The sequence below is a fragment of the Excalfactoria chinensis genome, chromosome 1 (assembly GCF_039878825.1).
Source record: "Excalfactoria chinensis isolate bCotChi1 chromosome 1, bCotChi1.hap2, whole genome shotgun sequence".
Classification (NCBI taxonomy): Eukaryota; Metazoa; Chordata; class Aves; order Galliformes; family Phasianidae; genus Excalfactoria; species Excalfactoria chinensis.
Genome location: NC_092825.1, coordinates 695689 through 713431, shown reverse-complemented (window position 1 = coordinate 713431; position 17743 = coordinate 695689). Strand labels below are relative to the sequence as shown.

Genomic DNA, 17743 nt, shown 5'->3' with positions numbered 1-17743 from the left:
GTTCTGTGCTCACCTGGGAAGCCTGCAGGGTTTGAACTGCCTTGACAGTGCTTGAAGCTCATCCTTCAGTGCTCCAGGTTTGCTGTGGCAGTGGGAATCCCTCTCCCCTGCTTTGTGGGGTGGATCATAGAGCCCACAGAGGCTCTAGCAGGGGCAGGAGCTGCATAAGAGCAGCTGTATGCCTGCAGCAGACCCATAAGCACCCCCAAAAACACACACAATTCTCCTCCCCTTTGTGGATCCCTCTGCCCCATCATCTACTCCTGCGAAAGCAAAACCAAAGTGCTTAAAATAAGAGCCCCGACCAACTTTTCTCCTTAAGCTGTGTTGTTAATTTTTAAAGCAGCAGGAGTTAGGCAACAGCAAGCTTAATTAGGGAGGGAAGGGTAGATCTGAAAGCAGCCCAGTGTGCAGTGATTGCTGGTTGCATTTCTCAGCACCTGTTGGTATTTAGTGCCCTTCCTATAGCATGATTGAATGGCAGTCGGGATAAACATAACAGGTTGTTGTTAAGGTAGGAGAGTGCCCATGGTTAAAGGGCCAGGCTGTTATATGGGGTGGTTCCCAGCCCCATAGCAGTCCATTCTGCTGTCTGCTTAAATCAGAGGTGATGTGATGCGGAGGGAGAGGTCTGGATTTTCCGCTTGGCTGTCCTGGATGTTATTTTGGCAGAGTTTGCTGAACACCATGTTTGAATATTGAACGTGGCTGATACACCTGGGTGTGCGTATCGGAGTTCAGCCTTCATTGTGTGTCTTATTGTGTGTGCTCAGCTCTTCTCCTCTCACTCCCTCCATTTCCCTGTGGGTTTTGTCCATGTGTTTCTGGAATAACCAACTCACAGCGCTGCTCTTTTGTTTCTCCTCACCCAAACAAAGCTGTCATGAGCACAGAATCACACGACTTTGCCCCCTCTGCTTTTCTTGTAGGTCAGCCAACCTGCATGCCCGGTGCTGTGGGCACGCTGCCCTCCACCAGAAAATGCTGGATCTCATTCTTTCCCCCAGTGCTGGATCTCCTGCTGCATCCCATGCAAGCAACGAGAGTCCCTTTTATTGCTGCCACAACCACCACCCTCTCGCTGTTGCTTTTTCTTACCATTCATTCCTGTTTCTTTCCCTGCCTTTTTGGGATGCTTAAAATTGCTCCTCGATGCTGATGTGGTTTGAGGACTGTTTGGCTGTTCCAGGGGTAGTACATGCAGCCTCTTATTTGTCACTAAGGAGATCTGTGCTGAGGTTCTGCCAGGTTCTTTCCCATCCTGTTCCTGCTCAATCCTTTTGGCCACCGATAGGGAAACGTGATATCGCCATCTCCAGTCCCTGTCATCTTCCAGTCCCCCTCACGATGATCTGTCTGAGATTGAGGGTGAATTTACAGTCCTTGGAAGAAGGTGATTTCGCTGCCTCTTGGGTCTTCACCAATGATTCTCTGCAAATTGGGGCTGATCCTGGATTCAGGGCTGAGATTTTTTGTTGCTCTCGTTATTGTTACAGCTTCCAAGAGCTGTCCCGTGGCCTTAAATCACCGGGCTGCATCTCTAAAGCAAATTGATGCGGCCTTCAAAGCGAAACCCAAACACTCATAGCTCATGTTCTTGGCATCGCCTGTTTCAGATCACTTAGAGGGTACGTCTGTTTTGTTCTCAAAACTGAAGCGTCGTTGGTATCCTGTTGTCTTGAATCCCTTTTAAACTGCAAATTGCAGAACACGTCCATATATCCCACATGCAGATCGTGGCAGGAAAGCAAGGAAGCTGGTGTAGACTTCCAGATATCGGTGAGTCACTGGGAGGAAAAGGTTTGTACCGTAGTAGCATTTGTGATCGGTCTCGTAGCATCGGATGCTTCTTTTCCAGCAATGATTGAGTTTCATTGTTGCTTTCTTTCCTGGGAAATAAAGGCCAGGAGAAAAGAGTAAAACATTTTCCTTAAGACTGTACAAATAGAAAACCTGGGTGGAATATTCTGAAACATTTCGTGCCGTTTGGCTGCAGCTGGCTGCAAGTTTTCTTTCCCTGATGCTCCTTTAGAAATGAATGTCGTAACGTTTTTGTTAGGCAAAGGCCGCATTGATGACAGTTGGAGCTCCTTAAGGGGGCTCAACCCTGGAGGCATTTGTCATCCCTCCAGTGGAAGGTGGAGATGAAAAGCTGACAGTTGATTGTTAGATCAGTTTTTTTGCATTATTTCCATATTCCGGTGGGTTTTTCACCTGGCCTTGAGCAGTGATGGGGGAGGTTGGTTGGGGGTGGGGGGAACCAACATGTGAATGATGGATGTGCAAATCACTGCTGCTTTCCTGGCAAGGAACTGCTCAGGTAACAGCTGTGGGCCTGTTCTAATGACGGCGTTGTGTTAGGATATATTGGAGTGGAGGTGAGTAAGAGGAGGTGGTGGGACACATTGTGAATGCATGGAACTGAGTGAGGATGAGTAGTGCCTATTCTCCCCCATGGAAGTTGTGGCACTGAAAGGTGACCTTAAGTTTGGGTACACTCAAGAGAGGCTTCTGCAGCCTGGGTAGTCAGGTTTGGGCTAAAACCCATTGGGATTGAGGATAGGATTAGGTATTTTGCTGTTAATTGAGGATAGTGGGCCATGGTGGCGTTGATCTGATGGTCGGATAAGATGATCTCAGTGGTCTTTTCCAAACTTAATGATGCTGTTATTCTTTTTAGGACATAATTTAGTGGGCATGGTGGTGAATGGTTGATGGTTGGACTGGAAGATCCTAGAGGTATTTTCTAACCATAATGATTCTATGATAGCTCCAACTCACTGGAAGAAGGAGGAGGAAGGAACCTAAAATCTTGATGGGAGACTCTTGGAGTGTGGGCAGAAACTTCCTTGGAGGTGTGGTTTTCTTTATATATAAAAAGGAAAAAAAAACATGAAAGTGTGCCACTAATGCAGTTACCCATGTCCTCGACTGACCTCTAGCATGGTCAACTAATACATGCAGTGTTGAAACAACTGATAAATGATTAACTTGAGTGCTGTGGTGTCTCTTGGCCGTTGGTGTTGTGTTGATTCGTCTCAATGCTGGCGGGGTTGGTCATGTTCTGGAGCTGTGAAGTGAAGCATTGGGGCTGAGGACAATGTCCAATAGAGACACCCACTTTTTTGTGTGTGTGTGCCAGAAAGACTCATAAGAGCATAAACCAGGACTGATGGGGGCTCGAATGAGATGTTGCTCTTTGAGGTGTCCCTGGGCAGATGTGGTTTGGTGGGCGTAGTAGGCATGGTTAGACTGGATGCTCTTAGTGGTCTTTCCAACCTAAATCATAGCGTGGCTTGTATTGGAGGGGACCTTAATATATCATCTATTTCCAACCCCACTGCCATGGGCAGGGTTGCCAACCACTAGATCAGGCTGCCCAGGATCCCATCCAGCCTGGCCTTGAATGCCTCCAGGAGCATAATGCATTCATGACTCTATGTTTCTGTTTAGGAACATGGCTTAGTGGGTGTGGTGGTGATGGATTGATGGCTGGATTTGATGACCTTAGTGGTCTTTCCAACCTTTATGGTTCTTTACCTTTTGTAAAGAGTTCAACCTTATGGATCTAAATAGTATTAGAAAAGTGCTACCAAGGTGTTGTTTATTCTTTGATGGCTGACGTGGATGTGATCTAAGAGTTGAGACTCGGTTTTAGGGACAAATAAAGCTGCTCCTTTGAGTCGTGCTCATTCAGCTGCGAATGGCTTGGAGCCAGGTCATTTTCTTTTGCAAAGAATCAGATTTGGCTTTCAATTTGTGGAGAGTTGGTTGAGTTTGGGGTGTTGTTTTTTTGGTGTGTTTTTCTTTTAAGCAGAGAATTAAACTTGGGAGATGTGCACCAAGAACAAGCTGATGCTTTTAGACAGTGGTGGAGTGGAACCATGAAATCGATGTGGAGTTTGTGATAGAAGGAGTTAATGATAGATGCCATCTAAAACACGTCCTCGTGTCCTGGCTGATCCCAAACTGTTTTATTTTGAGGGATGTTCCTTTTTTAGGGGCAGAGAGAGGTATCTCCTGGCTGATGCCTTCAATCAAAACATCATTAGTGGGAGACTTCAAAGCAGGTGGAAGGTAAAGCCCTTTTAGTTTGTCCTGTCTGCTTGAAGCCAAATGAAAGCTGTTTTTTTTTCTCCCATCTAGTGCCATTAATTCAAACTGGCCGACCTGCCCTCCTCAATCTTTAAAGCCAGCCCAGCTGAATGCGAATACCGAGGGATGGTATCATGTAGCACAAGCTTTAAACCTCACAATAATCAGGCTGCTTTCCTGCTGAGGTCATGTGTGACAGAGGGGTCCTGTGTACAGGGAGATGTGGCAATGCAATGCTTCCCAAAGCATCTCCATGACCACGGGGTTGGGAAAGGAGATGCCCTGAGCTGATTTCAGTGAGTTTGGGAATGGCCTTGCTTTGTAATCCTCTCATTTATAAGACTGTAAACTGGAGGAAAGAAAAAAGCCCTTCCAGGAGCAAAGGCACTTCTCCTGGAAATGTTCAATCTAACAGATGTGACTCAGCACGGTGATGCTGGCTGCTTTTCAGTGCTGCCCAGCGCGCTCCTTCCTTTTTCCCTTTAAGACCTGCCACGAGGGAAGAAGCAGTGGGAATAAGGAAGCAGAACGATCAGCACTTTGTTGAGCCTCCTGCCATCGCGGGTAACTTGATCCTCCCAGCAAGCAGAGGAATCCGCGTGCGGTTATTGGGGTAAGCTCAGATCCCAAAAGGAGAACACGGCAACGGTGACAGGGCAGTGCAGGAGTTGAGATGTCCGAAATCAGATCCTTGTAATGCAGCACCAGAGCCTGTGTTCCTTGAAAGGGAAGGTATGCACTGAGGTGTCAGCTCACCCTCCTCTGTCCCATGGAGACCGTGCAGGGAAGTGTCCTGCTAAGAGCTGCTGCTTGCTTTTTTTAGGATGGTGGGCACTAATGAGCTCGTGTGCCTGGCATTGCATTAAAACAGATTCTGGCTTGCTTGTAGCTGGTGAGAAAGTTACGTTAGGTTGTATTTTATGTTTTCCTTCTTTGTTTCTGCCGTGTGTTCTTTTGTTTGATGTGAGCAGAAGGTAAAGGTAAGTTTGTACACATGGTGTTTGGGCCAAGAAGGACGAGAGTTCACCAGCAAATAGCCACGCTCTGTTAACTTACCCAAAGGCCAGTGAGCAGAACAGGGGGAATCCCCACAGCTCTAGTTGTCCAAACCTGAACAAGTATATCCCTATGGCTTCAGCAAGTCACTGAACCCATAAGCCCCATTTAAATTAGCAATTGAATTTCCCCAGGGTCGTGAGATTTGCATCGTGCCAAATGGGGAAAGAAATAATATACATGTATTATGTACAGGCTGCCCAGAGAGGTTGTGGGTGCCCTGTCCATCCATGGAGGTGTTCAAGGCCAGGTTGGATGGAGCCCTGGGCAGCCTGGGCTGGTATTCAGTGTGGAGGTTGGTGACTCTGCCTGTGGCAGAGGAGTTGAAGCTTCATGATCCCTTGAGGTCCCTTCCAACCCAAGCCATTCTGTGATGATTCTGTTGTAAACTGGAGATGCTTTGCAGTGAGTTGCTCAGGATGCTGAGCCCTTCCACCACTAGAAAGGCACGGTTTTGCTGGTGAAGGCGTGCCATAAAACGTGTATGTGCTCTGAAAGAAAACTTGCTAACGCACTGCAGCGTTGAGTCCTGCAGGGCTTAATGACCAACTGGACAATTAAATCATCTCTCCTTTCTCTGTTGCTGGACATTTAGAGCATGGATTGGGAGAGGAGCGTTGGAACTGTGTTGTATTGAAGCTACAGGATCAGATTCTCATGTTGGCATTTGGAACAATCCATGCAAACATGGGAGCTCCCTCCATGCTCCCTGCAGGCACGCATCCATTTGTGCAGGTCCTCGGCTTTGCTCACCTTTACAGGGTGATTTTTGTTGTAAAAAAGAAGAACCTTTCATCGCTTCAACATGATGCATGGGGGGAAAAATACTGCGGGTTAAGCAGAGATCCGTGTGTTACGCCTGCTTAGTCATACCCAGAAACGTGTTCTGTGGGGTTAGTTGTGCAGAGAGCAATTTCAGACTTGTGCAAAGGTGCCTTGGGAGATCCCAGACACTTCTTGCACCCCTGAATGCTGCGTACGGTCTCGGTGCTTCCTATGCTTTTTATTCTTCCTTTTGCTTTTAGCTGGAGTTGGCTGTGCCATTAGGGATCAATGAGGAGCTGCTTTAGGAGCTGCTTTAGATCTGCCCTGATGTCTCTTTCTTGTCACGACCGAAAGTTTTACTCCTTTACTTAAAGAGTATTGCGTGGTTTGATGTCGTTTCCTTTTTTGGACTTGGTTTTGCCTGCTTGCAAGAGCTTCCTGTGCAGTCTGGCTGGGGTGTAACTGGATTCTGCAGGCTGCGTTAGGGCTTTTTTGTGGTTTTATTACTGGTTGTTTTTTTGTTTTGTTTTCAGAGCCTCTGAACACATCCAGGTTAGTGAGCCCTTACATTGTCCTTCCTGCCTTTTAGTGGCTCCCAAAGTCACAGTTTCCTTTGCTTCCTCCCTGAAGCCCAATGTTAGTTAGGCCGGTTTACTCTCAGCAGCTTTCTGTGGGCTTGAATGGTACAAGAGGCACTGTGAGATATGAAAGCTTCGTAATCCCCCATAGCTTTTATGTCCAATAACTGGGAATCTGCTGCTGAATGCTAGGAGAGCCCACTGCCAGCTGTGAAGGCTTTTACACTCCTTCCCAAAGAGCTTCCAGCAGGAGATGTCCCCTCGTTCTTCAACAAGATGCAGGATGGATCAGCAGATCAGAAGCTGAAACCGCTGGGCTCAATTCATGCCACTGCTTTTGGGTTGGAATTGTTAACTGCTTCTCACCATTCCCTTCTGAAGTCACCCAGGAGCTACAAAGGCTCTGCAGCACTTCTCACCAGACCTGAATGGAGCTGACCAGGCTGTCACATGAGTCACAGAAACCCACATCAGCCGTTTTTAGGTCATTGCCAGACGGAGCTAAATTTAGCAGATGAGCCACAAGTGTGAGGCTTTGCATCCAGCTCCTGCCTTAACAGTTTCTGGGATATTTTGGGGGCTGTGCCCTACGACTCCTCATACATCTCTTGAAGGTGAGGGATGAGATTCTCCACCCCTTTTCTGTTCTGAATCCCACAGAGCACCGCCGAGACTTGCTTGCAATGTTGCTCAGTGACAACGTATGAAGCAGAAGAAGGGAAGAGCACACAGTAATAGGATCTGGAGCTTTTCACCTCACGGATTACTGCTTTGAATCCTTGTCTGGGTTGCCAGTGACACTTCCCTGGGAGGAGAAACCTGATGGTTTATCATCCAGCTGCATCCACGACCACATTGCAGTGCTCATGGAGGTGTGTGTGCAAGTCAGGGGGGGGAGCAGCTCACACCTGGGGCACCTGAAGCAGAAAGCATTCCCAACCAACTGTTCTTTCAAGCCCTGCTAAAATAGTCAGGAGTAAAGGAAAGGGGGGGAAGGAAGAATAATAGTTCTGCTGACAGCACAGTGGGAAGTTTCAGTCCTGCTGAGAGTGATGTGCTGGTTCTGCAGTCCCAAGCTGTTCTGTATTTTAACTTCATCAGTCGTTTCTGGGTTCTGATGGTTTGCAGCGGCACGTTGGTTCATTAGGGTTGGGGTTTTCTTTTTTGGTGTGTGTATAGATTAGGAATATTGTCATCAAAACCGGCTTCGAGTGCGTCAAGTTGTCTTAATTCTGGTTTATGAAAGGAGGCTGCGATAAATGCGTGGCTTTGAAAGTCTCGCTGGGTCTGCTGGAGGTCACCTGTAATTCAGAGCATCTGGCAGAGGTCAACGCTGGGCTTTTTGTTCTGTGGCATTGCCAGCTTTGGGGGGGGGTTTTTTATCAGCCCTTCATTGAAGGAGGAGGCACTTCAAACTCGGTGACAAAATCCCACTTTTCAGGCAGCTGCGCCGCTAACGACTGAACTGTGTTAATTAGTTCTTAGTGCGGCGGTGTTCCTTTGTCCCTTCTATAATGATGACTCAAACAGATGATGTCAAGGAATCTTCTGTTTCAGCTGAATTTAACTAATTATAAGAAAGCCTCCGCCTTTGCTTTCCAAAGCTCAGGAATGGTCTAAGAGCTCGGAATCGCAGTGGGCCAACGATAGCGTTTGTTTTGATAGAATGGCTTGTATGATGATGATGATGCGTTCAAAACTCGATGACAGAGTTCATTTTAAAATGAACTGCTTTTATCAGCCACGTGACAAACCTTCAGGTATTGCTGTTCCTGCAGGGAATAGCTCGAGGCAAACTCTTGTCCCCTGGCAATCAGAAACCCGCGGACATAAATTGGGATGGTTCATTTGTATAACCCCCCCAGGCTCTGTCTCTGGTTAACTGATGTGACTCTCGTTAGGGAATCGGGAGAGAAGGAGATAATTAAGCCTGGGCAGATGGACTAGGACAGGCTCTTGGCTCGGAAACAAGGGGGCTGGATGATGTGCTCCTGACCTGGGGAACCAGAGCAGGGCGAGTTTGTGTTTGCCCATCCCAAAATGGACTTTGTGCTTTAGGATGAGAGACAAGGGGACTACTTACCCCCAAGTGCTCTGAGATTATCAGAGGGGAAATCACCTCCCAAATGCCTCTGGAGAAAGCTCTTGCTTTCCCCCGGGCTCAAGGAGGTTGTTTAAGAGGAAACTGCCTGCTCAGAGCACTGAGGACTGCATGTTCCTATGCTTTTAGCAACGCCCGCTGCTGGTTCTGCTGGTTGCACTTCTGTTTTTGAGGGAAAAAAAACAACAAACCAACAAAAACAAACAACACCTTTTTCCCTTCCTGCGATTGTGGTGGTGCCGAAGCAGCTTTGATGTACCCCTGCAAGATGCTGAGATGGGAATTTGACTTGCTGAGGGGCCAGTCTGTGTGCTGTGCTTTTGTTCCTGCAGCTGCCAAGCCCAAGACCCACTCTGGAAGGTATTTCATGGAACCCAGTACAGCATGGAGGGGTTCCCAGCACCAGAGCACCCCCTTTTCTGGATGCCCATGAGGTTTTATTGGTAGCTGATGAGCTGGGGCTTGCTGCTGTATTCACAGCCCCGAACAAAGGCCCAAATGCTTTGTTGGATTCTTCCTTGGCAACCTCTCTGCTGTCCCTGAAAGCTTGTCTTTCTGCTGCACAAGGAAGCTGGTGTGGGGATCATTGTTAAGCTCTGAGCGTGGCTCTTTCATGTCTTCTTCTCGAACACAATGTATCTTCAGACCTTAAATGCCAGGAAAATCCTTTACAGTTAATCCTTTGGGAAAGGCCAAAAAACCCTTCAGAGAGCTCCGGACTTTTACAAATGCTCATGAAGAGATGAGGATATAAGTTCTTATCATCAGCTTTTCTACCAAGAATTGGGTATGAGAATTGCTGCTGATTTCCTAAATTTCCAAGGGTGAAAAGCAAGTGAACTCTTTGCAGGTGGTTCGGCCACTATCCAACGATGCTGTGCTATGGTTATGCTTAGTGACTTGATGGTTGGGAAATGGCGTGACTGGACCCCGTGCTTAACCTTGGAGCATGTCTCTATTGTTGTTTATTGGAAGTTGACCTGGCCTCAGCTTTGAGACCGGATGCAGAATCACGGAATCATTAAGGTTGGAAAAGACCTCTAAGGTCACCAAGTCCAACCCCATCCCACTCTCACCATGCCCACAGACTGTGTCCATCCGTGCCTTCACCTCCAGGGATGGCAACTCCACCCCCTCCCTGGGCAGCCTGTTCCATTGCCTCACCACTCTTTCAGAGAAGAATTTTCCTCATATCCAACCTGAAAGCTGGGAACAAAAGCCCTAAATACAGGTGACCACATAGACTGGAAAAAGTAAAAGTAGGGCAAAAATCACTGTGCATCTCATCTGTGTGCATTGGGACCTTGGATGTATCTATGGGATCTGCAGAGGAAGCACTACAGTGCTCCGCTGAATGCTAAGAATATGAGAAAGTGGTTTAATAGAGGTGACAGTGGTGTACTGGATTGCTGTAGGTATTTGTTTGTATTACTGAAGCTCCTACTACTTTTCTTCAAGCACAGCTGAAGTCGTTTCCTGGTATATTGCATTTTTTCTTGATATTTTTACCTTTTTTTTTATTATAGATGACCTGGAAAGAAAGAAAACAGCATCTGCAAGCTTTGGCTGCTGTGTGTAGCCAAGGGTCTGCAAGGTGCTCATTCCTAAATCCCTTTCTCCTGCTTTGGTCTGAGAGCAAACACTGTCTGCTCTGTGTTAGAAACTGCAGTTGTCATAACACCACCAGTTCAGATTTGGGTGTACAAAACTTCCTTCTCTAACCCCTAGGTCATTTGATGTGGATGCTGAATCAGCAGGCCCATTAATGATGGTATTGAGTTAATGGACCTACCTATGCAAAATGAATTGTGCTGATAATAGGTGGGCAGACCCCCACGGGTGTTGTTCATCCCATAGATTTTTCCACCTGCTCGTGAGTCACTGTGCATTGTCTGCTGAAAAGGAAGAGCAAAACTGAACTTGTTCTTGAAAAACATGCACTTCTAGTAAAGAAGGAACAGAAATCCACAGGTGCCACGGCGTGATGTGCCCCGAAACACGCACATGGGTCTGGAGGGGCATCATTTGTTACTTCAGATTGGGCTGTTAAGAGGAGGTAGGAAACCCAGCTAGAAGCCACACCGTGGCTCTTCCCCTGTGTTACGTGAGGTCATAGGATCATTGAGTTGGCTTGAGTTGGAAGGTTCCTACTCCTTGTTCTGTCCCCCATCCGCTTCAATGTTTCAGTTTACAATGCAAACACGGCTCACTCCGCCTGTTGTTGTGAATGGGTGTTGCTGCCTCAGTTCTGAAGATGGAGGTTTAATCATTTGCAAAAAAACTCTTTAAAAACAATTAACAAAAAAAAAAACACCCAAGCCATGCAGATGTGATCCCGATGAGCAAGAAGTACATTGTGGGGTATATCCATGTGCTCTTTGCATATGCTGGTGTAGGGTTGGAAGAAAGCTTTGGGGTATTTGTGGGAGGCATCCCATTGTCAAGTGTCTTTTACAACAATTCTCCTCACTCTCCTTTCTGGTATAGGGGAACAAAAGAGGATTCCATTTCCAGAACTGGTAACTGTCCAGTATCAAAGCATCTTCAAATTCAACCCAGTATAACTCTGAGTTTACCAGAAGGAAAAGATTTGCTTTGACACTTTTCCTCCCTCCCCCCATGAAGCTTTTTCATCTCATTCAGAATCAAAAGCTTGAGAGCTATTTCTGGATTTCTCATAAATGAAAGCTCTTGCAGTAGCTCAGCTGCTGACCTCCTCTGCATCTGTCTGTGTTGACTACAAACATGTCGTATCCCAGGGGCTTTGCAGCCGGGGAGATATTGTGTATTTTGGGTTTTGTGCTGCTGTTACTGAGGTGGCAGTTTCTAAATGACTGTGTAGGTTTCTTGGAGTGGGGAAAAAAAAACATGTTGGTAAAGCCTACAGAAAGCTTCACTTGTGGGAAAGGAATATTCTTAGAACAGTTATGTCTTTGGGAAGCCAAAAGTGATGTATTGTGACTGTAGGAACGTATGAGAAGCCTCCTGCTTTCAGGAGAGCTGATATATTCTTGTTAAATGCCCGTCTGACCCGTGGTTAAATCTTAGATGTGGTATCAGGTGTAGCACGTGTTGAGAGCCAGGCTCTCCATTCTGTGGCTTTACAGCTTCTTAAATTCTCTCAAAGAAAAGTAATCAACTGTACTGAGCCCAACTGGAAAAAGAAACGGTTTTGTTTTCTCCCCTTCTGCTGTTTCGCTCCAAACGCACTTGAAATTTCTCGCTCGTTTGAGAAGTTTGATTATTATTCGTGCGTTAAATACTCCGTTCCACCAGTATGTACAATCTCCATGGTAACAAACTTCTCCTGATGGAAGCTGTGGCAATGCAAACATGTCTCCACGGCTCAGCTCTGGGGCAGGTGCATGGCCATGTAAATTAACACTGCTGTCTTCAGGGCTTCTGGATGTGACTTTGCTTTCTCCTGTGACTGTGGGTGTCAGCGTATTGAATTCTGTGCCGTTCAGTGGCTCTGGTTTGGTGGCCGAGAGTGCAAGGTACCCATTTATTTCCTTTTGTTCCTGCCTGGTGAGCAGCTGTTTGGAACTCTTTTGAAAGGTTCTGTATTCCTGTACCATTGCTCTACATTATGTCCACCTTGCTATTCCTTTCTGATAGGATATCATCCTTCAAACCAACTGTTATAGAATCATAGAATAGCCTGGGTTGAAAAGGACCACAACCATCATCTGGTTTCAACCCCCTGCTATGTACAGGGTCGCCAACCAGCAGACCAGGCTGCCCAGAGCCACATCCAGCCTGACCTTGAATGCCTCCAGGGATGGGACATCCACAAACTCCTTGAGTAAATTTCATGTCCTGGTGCTTGTGGTGGGAATGTTGCTGTTGTGTTACAGTTGTGGGTTGGAAGGGACCTTAAATATCATTGAATGATAGAATGGTTTGGGTTGGAAGGGACCTTAAGGACAATCAAATGTTGGAATGGTTTGGATTGGAAAGGACCATATTGGCTATAGACTGATTGGGCTGGAGGGGACCTTAAAGGTCATAGAATCTTCTCCAGGCTGAAAGCCCTCCTGTCCCTCATCCTGCTCTCATAGCAGAGGTGCTCCAGCCCTCTGAGCATCCTCATGGCTTTCCTCCAGACCTGCTCCAACAGCTCCACTTCATTCTGAATCCCACCAGATCTGGTTCTTTCCTTTCACATTCAGTAACCTTGTCTATCAGCTTCCTCTCTCCTTGTCTGATGCAACCTTTCTTTAGCGGTGCTCACACAGTTTCAAGCAATTTCTTTCCATCATAGTTCTCTTGGGACTGACCAGACCGTATAGCTCAGAAAAACTCTGCTGTGATGCAAATCAGAAGGTGTGTTTCTTTGGCTCCGTGTATCTTCTCATCCTGCTTCACGTTAGCTGGTAACACGAGGGCCTGATGCTTGTATGTGTCATGTTCTTCCTCATCTCCAAATGCAAATGAATTGCACGCTAATCAGTGGTGCATAGCTGGAGTTGAGCTACAGTGCTCTTATCTTCTGTCAAAACGACACTAATTGTGTCCTCATCTAATCTGATTGTGAAGGATAGGTTTGTTCCAGTCTTTTTCTTTACAGCAAGAATATGCATCTGTCTGCTGCCTCTTAACAAACTGAAACTTTACAAGGAGACAGGATGGGGAGGGACAATGAATCCTTTCATCTCCTGGAGGATAAGGATGGTATTGCTCCACCTTGCATTGTTTTGCGGTGGTTCCCTTCACTTCTGGTGGGAGAAGACCACTTAGAAGCCCAGAGCGTTGACTCTCAATCAGTTGATCAGTGGAAAACTCATGCAAAATGTCTTCTGGGAAACTAAGCTGGCTTGTCTTTTCTACCTTATGCTCATTACTCCAGTTTCTTGGCATGAAGTTTAGTGCAGAGCAAACAGAATTCACCAGGAGCTCCAAAGAATACAATCCAGGCTGGAGGAGTGACAGCTTCTGCTCCCGTTACCCTAATCCCACCCTTAGTGTACGTATCAGAAATGTGTATATCCAAAGTATAACAGCAACCCAGCATAGGTTCCTCTTCAGTTATTCATTTGTTTTTCACCAGCTTATAGAGCATTTTCAGTTCCAGTGACAGCTGCCATCTTGATGCAAGTGGGACCTCTGTGTGGTGCACTTCTCCTTCTCTCTGCTGTAGGATTTAGGTGAGTTTTGCCTTCCAGAGCAGAGGGATTCTCAGACAAACCCTATACAAGCAAAGGAAAGTCTGGATTTGCCTCAGGTGCATGAGGACAAACTGCAGATTGCCCCAGTTGTGGATATCTCCACCACAGTTCATACGCTGTATCACAGAATCAGAATGGCTTGGGTTGGAAGGGACCCCAAGGATCACGAAGCTCCAACCCCCCCCGCCACATACAGGGCCACCAACCTCCACATTGAATACCAGACCAGGCAGCCCGGGCCCCATCCAACCTGGCCTTGCTGTGTACTTGCACCAGATATAGATACGCTGTGTGCCAAGAAACATTGAAAGCCGTGGCAGTGAGGATCACTAACCTGGGGGGAAAAAACCAATGGATTTTAATGATCACACTGCAGTTAGCCTGGAGTTCAGCCTGGGGTTTTCAGATTGTTTGAGCTTAAAGAGACCTTTAAGGGCTATCTAGTCCAGCTTTCCAGCAACAAACAGAGGCATCTACAGCTCAATCAGGATACTCAGATTGCTCAAAAGTATTTTCAGTTTAATACTTGCCCAGGCTTCGAACTGAGGTGAATTTCAAGGCGATTTAATAGTGGAAAATACTATTTATTTTGATATAGGCTCAATTGTTTGCCAGGAAAAAACCACTCAGCCCTGCAAACAGACTGGCCATCTGTTGGTTGGCCACAACGTGCATCTGGGATTTTTTTTGGGAGACCTGGGGGTAAGGCCGTATCCTGACAGAGCTTTTCATTCCTGCAGGATTGCTTCAGATCAATGGCAGTGGGTGGCCTCGCAATGAGGCCACGTGGGAGGATGAGGGAATGGGAACTTGACCCTGTGAGAGGCAAACCCACAGCACTGGGGCTATTTCTGGCGTGCTCGGTCACTCTCTAACCCTCCAGATTTGAAAGGTTTTGTGTGATTGGGTTGGGTTTCTCTTTTTGCCTATTCTGCTTTGGGACAAAATGCTGTAAATCAGTTCTGATTCTGACCAAAAGCAACGATTTCCTACGAGCTCAACCCCTGAACAATGGAGCCTTGATCTTGATAGGGGGCTCTGGATGTTACTGTAATGCTAATAGGTAGCACAGTTGGCCTTTGCGCTTCTGGCATGTTTCAGGCACTGTATAGGGAGCCTGTAATCAGCTGCAGGAAAAGCTCCCTTTTGTCTCTCTCCTAGCAACCTCTTCTGAACTGATATTTGAACATAGGCTTTGCTTTCCATGTCATCGCATAAATATTTTCAGCACATACCGAAAACTCCCTTAACAGACACGGGGCTGAGATCATTTGTCTTCGGGTCCTCGAGGCTCCCTCCTGGTTGCTGTGGTCTTAAGGCAATGCTGTTGAAATCCTTACCCACCAGCAACAGGAGCTTGTGTCCAGGTTGTGCTCTTCTCTCCCAACATTTACACTCTGTGTTTGTCACAAACTCAAAGCAGTACACATAGGTGATAAGGTGGCCATTAGTTGCCTGGATTTATAGGAGCAAGCTGAGAATTTTGAAAGAGATTTCTGTATTTTTATTAAGTGTTTGAGCATATAGGATGAATTGCAGGCTGGCTACATAGCTCTGATCTTGCTCCAGTATACAAACATTGTTTGTCCTGTCCTGGAAACAAGGCAGACTGCTCACACCAGCAGGAATTACCAATGGAATCAAGAATATTAAAGCCTTTCTCCATTAACTGATTGTTCTTTTTCTGCTCATCTGCATAATGAGTGCAGCAAGAGACACTGTTAAGCACAGAGGAGTTCATCTGAATAGAGTAGTAGACTATTATAGTATATTATATAGATAGTATATTATTATAATAGTATATTATAGACTATAATATAGTAGTAGACTGATAAGGTGAGGATTTTGTGGTCTTCCCCATAAATGCTGATGGTCTTTGAAGTCGTGGGATGCCTTTGCACAGATTTGCATCCAAGACTCACATCTACCTCTTTATCTGCCCTGATGGAAGAATAACCACGGAGCTGCTGTGAGACCATCTCAGACCTCTGAGACCATCTAGTCCAAGCATCAAGACCCATCCCCACCACGCCCACTAAACCAGGTACCCAAGTGCCATATCTCCCATGTTTTCTTCTTACTAATTGGGATTTTAGGGCCTCGTCACAACAGGGAGAACAATCAAACATGGCACTGCATCACTTGTTCATAGGTTTTCTAACTTGGACTTGAGTCTCAGTGCAGAAAACTCTTATTTATGGTCAGCATGAACTTGTGCAGCTGAATAGCATGCATGCTGCAGCTGCTCAAGAGCTTGCTCTGAAGATCAGGCTTGGAGAGCTGTTTTTTATTAAGTGGTACTTGATTGAGTCCTAACTAAAACCATTTGTATTTAACTTGATCTGCAAAGCTGCTGTAAGTGTTAACATACTTCAGTAGTAAATGTTTCACTCTTGGGCATCATCACACACAAAGGGTTTGTGAAAGAGCCCCTTCCTGAACATGGAATAGGTATCCATTAGACAAGTGCTTGTGTTTTCAAAGGAACTCAAACTGTGTTTAAAATGCAATGCTTTCCATGGAGTGATGTGGAAGGATATCCTTGAGGGATGTGCAGAGAAATCTGGCTTTTAGCAGGCCAATCATTAGAACTTGGGGCGGAAAGGTATTGATCTGCCCTCTGTGAGCTGCTCTGGGTGATAGCCAGGTGCATTAAGTTCCTTGCTGCTGAGTTGCAGGGCAGAGCAGCCAGCAGAAACCTCCCGATCCCAAATTGCTGTAAACTTTTCTCCCTCCCCTATGAGAATGAGAAGAAGGTGATTGCAGCCAAAGTCTTTTGGAGCCAGAACTGTGGGAAAAACTCTTCTCCAATCTGAGAGTTGTTGTGCATTTGGAGCTGTTGTGAATTGTGATGGGCATTGCAGATGAAACTTGGATCTCCTGTGTGCAAGTATGCGTGCATGCTCCTGGGCTGTGTAGGGATCCAGGAGCCTCTTCCCATAGATCGTAATGTGGGATCATGGCTCGTGATGGGAATTATTGGCTCCTTCTGATGGATCCCAGGCAGTTCCTGCTGTGTCCGGAGCATGGAAGGTGCGTGTTCATGGCCATCCCCTCATCTCAGAGGTGGGTTGCCTCAGGGGTGCAGAGCTGAAGCAATCTGAAGTTCAGTAAACCTCAGATTTCTTCTTGCCCAGTCTTTTCCAGCGCTTCCCTCGTAATTCATATTAAGGTTATCGATGAAAGGTAATCACTGTAGGATATTATTCACAATCCATTAACCCTGATTGGCAGCAGAATTCTTCAGCAGGCCTGGGTGCCGAAATATCGCTGCTAATTGTCTTAACTGAGCCTTACGTGGAATGGAAATCTCTCACCTTTCAGTTTGCATTCACTTTCTTCCCAAAGCATCGGCGCTTTGATTCTTTCCTTTAGGTGTTGGAAAATACTGTTGTTCTTTTAACACCGTGCCGGTGCCTTAGAATCTCACCCTTCTGCCATCTCTCCAAAGACACAAGAGTTTTTTGGCCTTGCAAGTCAAATTAACACGAGATTGCTGTAATTTGCATCGTAGCTGTGGGAGGCCATCTGACAGCGCTGAAGGCGGCCAAGTAGAATGGAATTCATCAGCACTCAACATTTGTCAGAGTAGGGGTTGAGGAGTGCTCTGCTTCTCTGATCCGTGCAGCAGGGTAAACATCCAGCATGAGCAATGCATGTCAGGATGCTCAAATTGCATGTTGTCGGGTACTTTGGGATATTTGGGCTTAAACTCTTTGGTTTCCCCAGGTTTTCAGCAGGTTACTCCTCTCTGAGTTGATGGGTTTGTTTCTCTGCTTCATCGTTTTCCTTTACTTGATATATCAGGATTGAGAGCAAGCACGAGGTCACGATCTTAGGAGGACTCAATGAATTCGTCGTGAAGTTTTATGGACCACAAGGAAGTAAGTACACGACCCATCTCTTCTATGAAACAAGCTGGTTGTTCATAGTGGGGGTGATATCAAGTCATTAAGCTTGGGAAAGACCAAGTGCCAACC

At 46.4% G+C, this 17743-nt stretch overlaps 1 protein-coding gene across 1 annotated transcript in view; it reads left to right on the top strand.

Moving 5' to 3' along the window:
• Positions 1-17743, top strand: part of UBE2H (ubiquitin conjugating enzyme E2 H) — a 39058-nt gene that overhangs the window by 5243 nt on the left and 16072 nt on the right. Inside the window, exon 2 of the mRNA XM_072344991.1 lies at positions 17571-17647. Within this exon, the coding sequence (XP_072201092.1) occupies positions 17571-17647 (77 nt within the window). The remainder of the gene's footprint in view (positions 1-17570; positions 17648-17743) is intronic.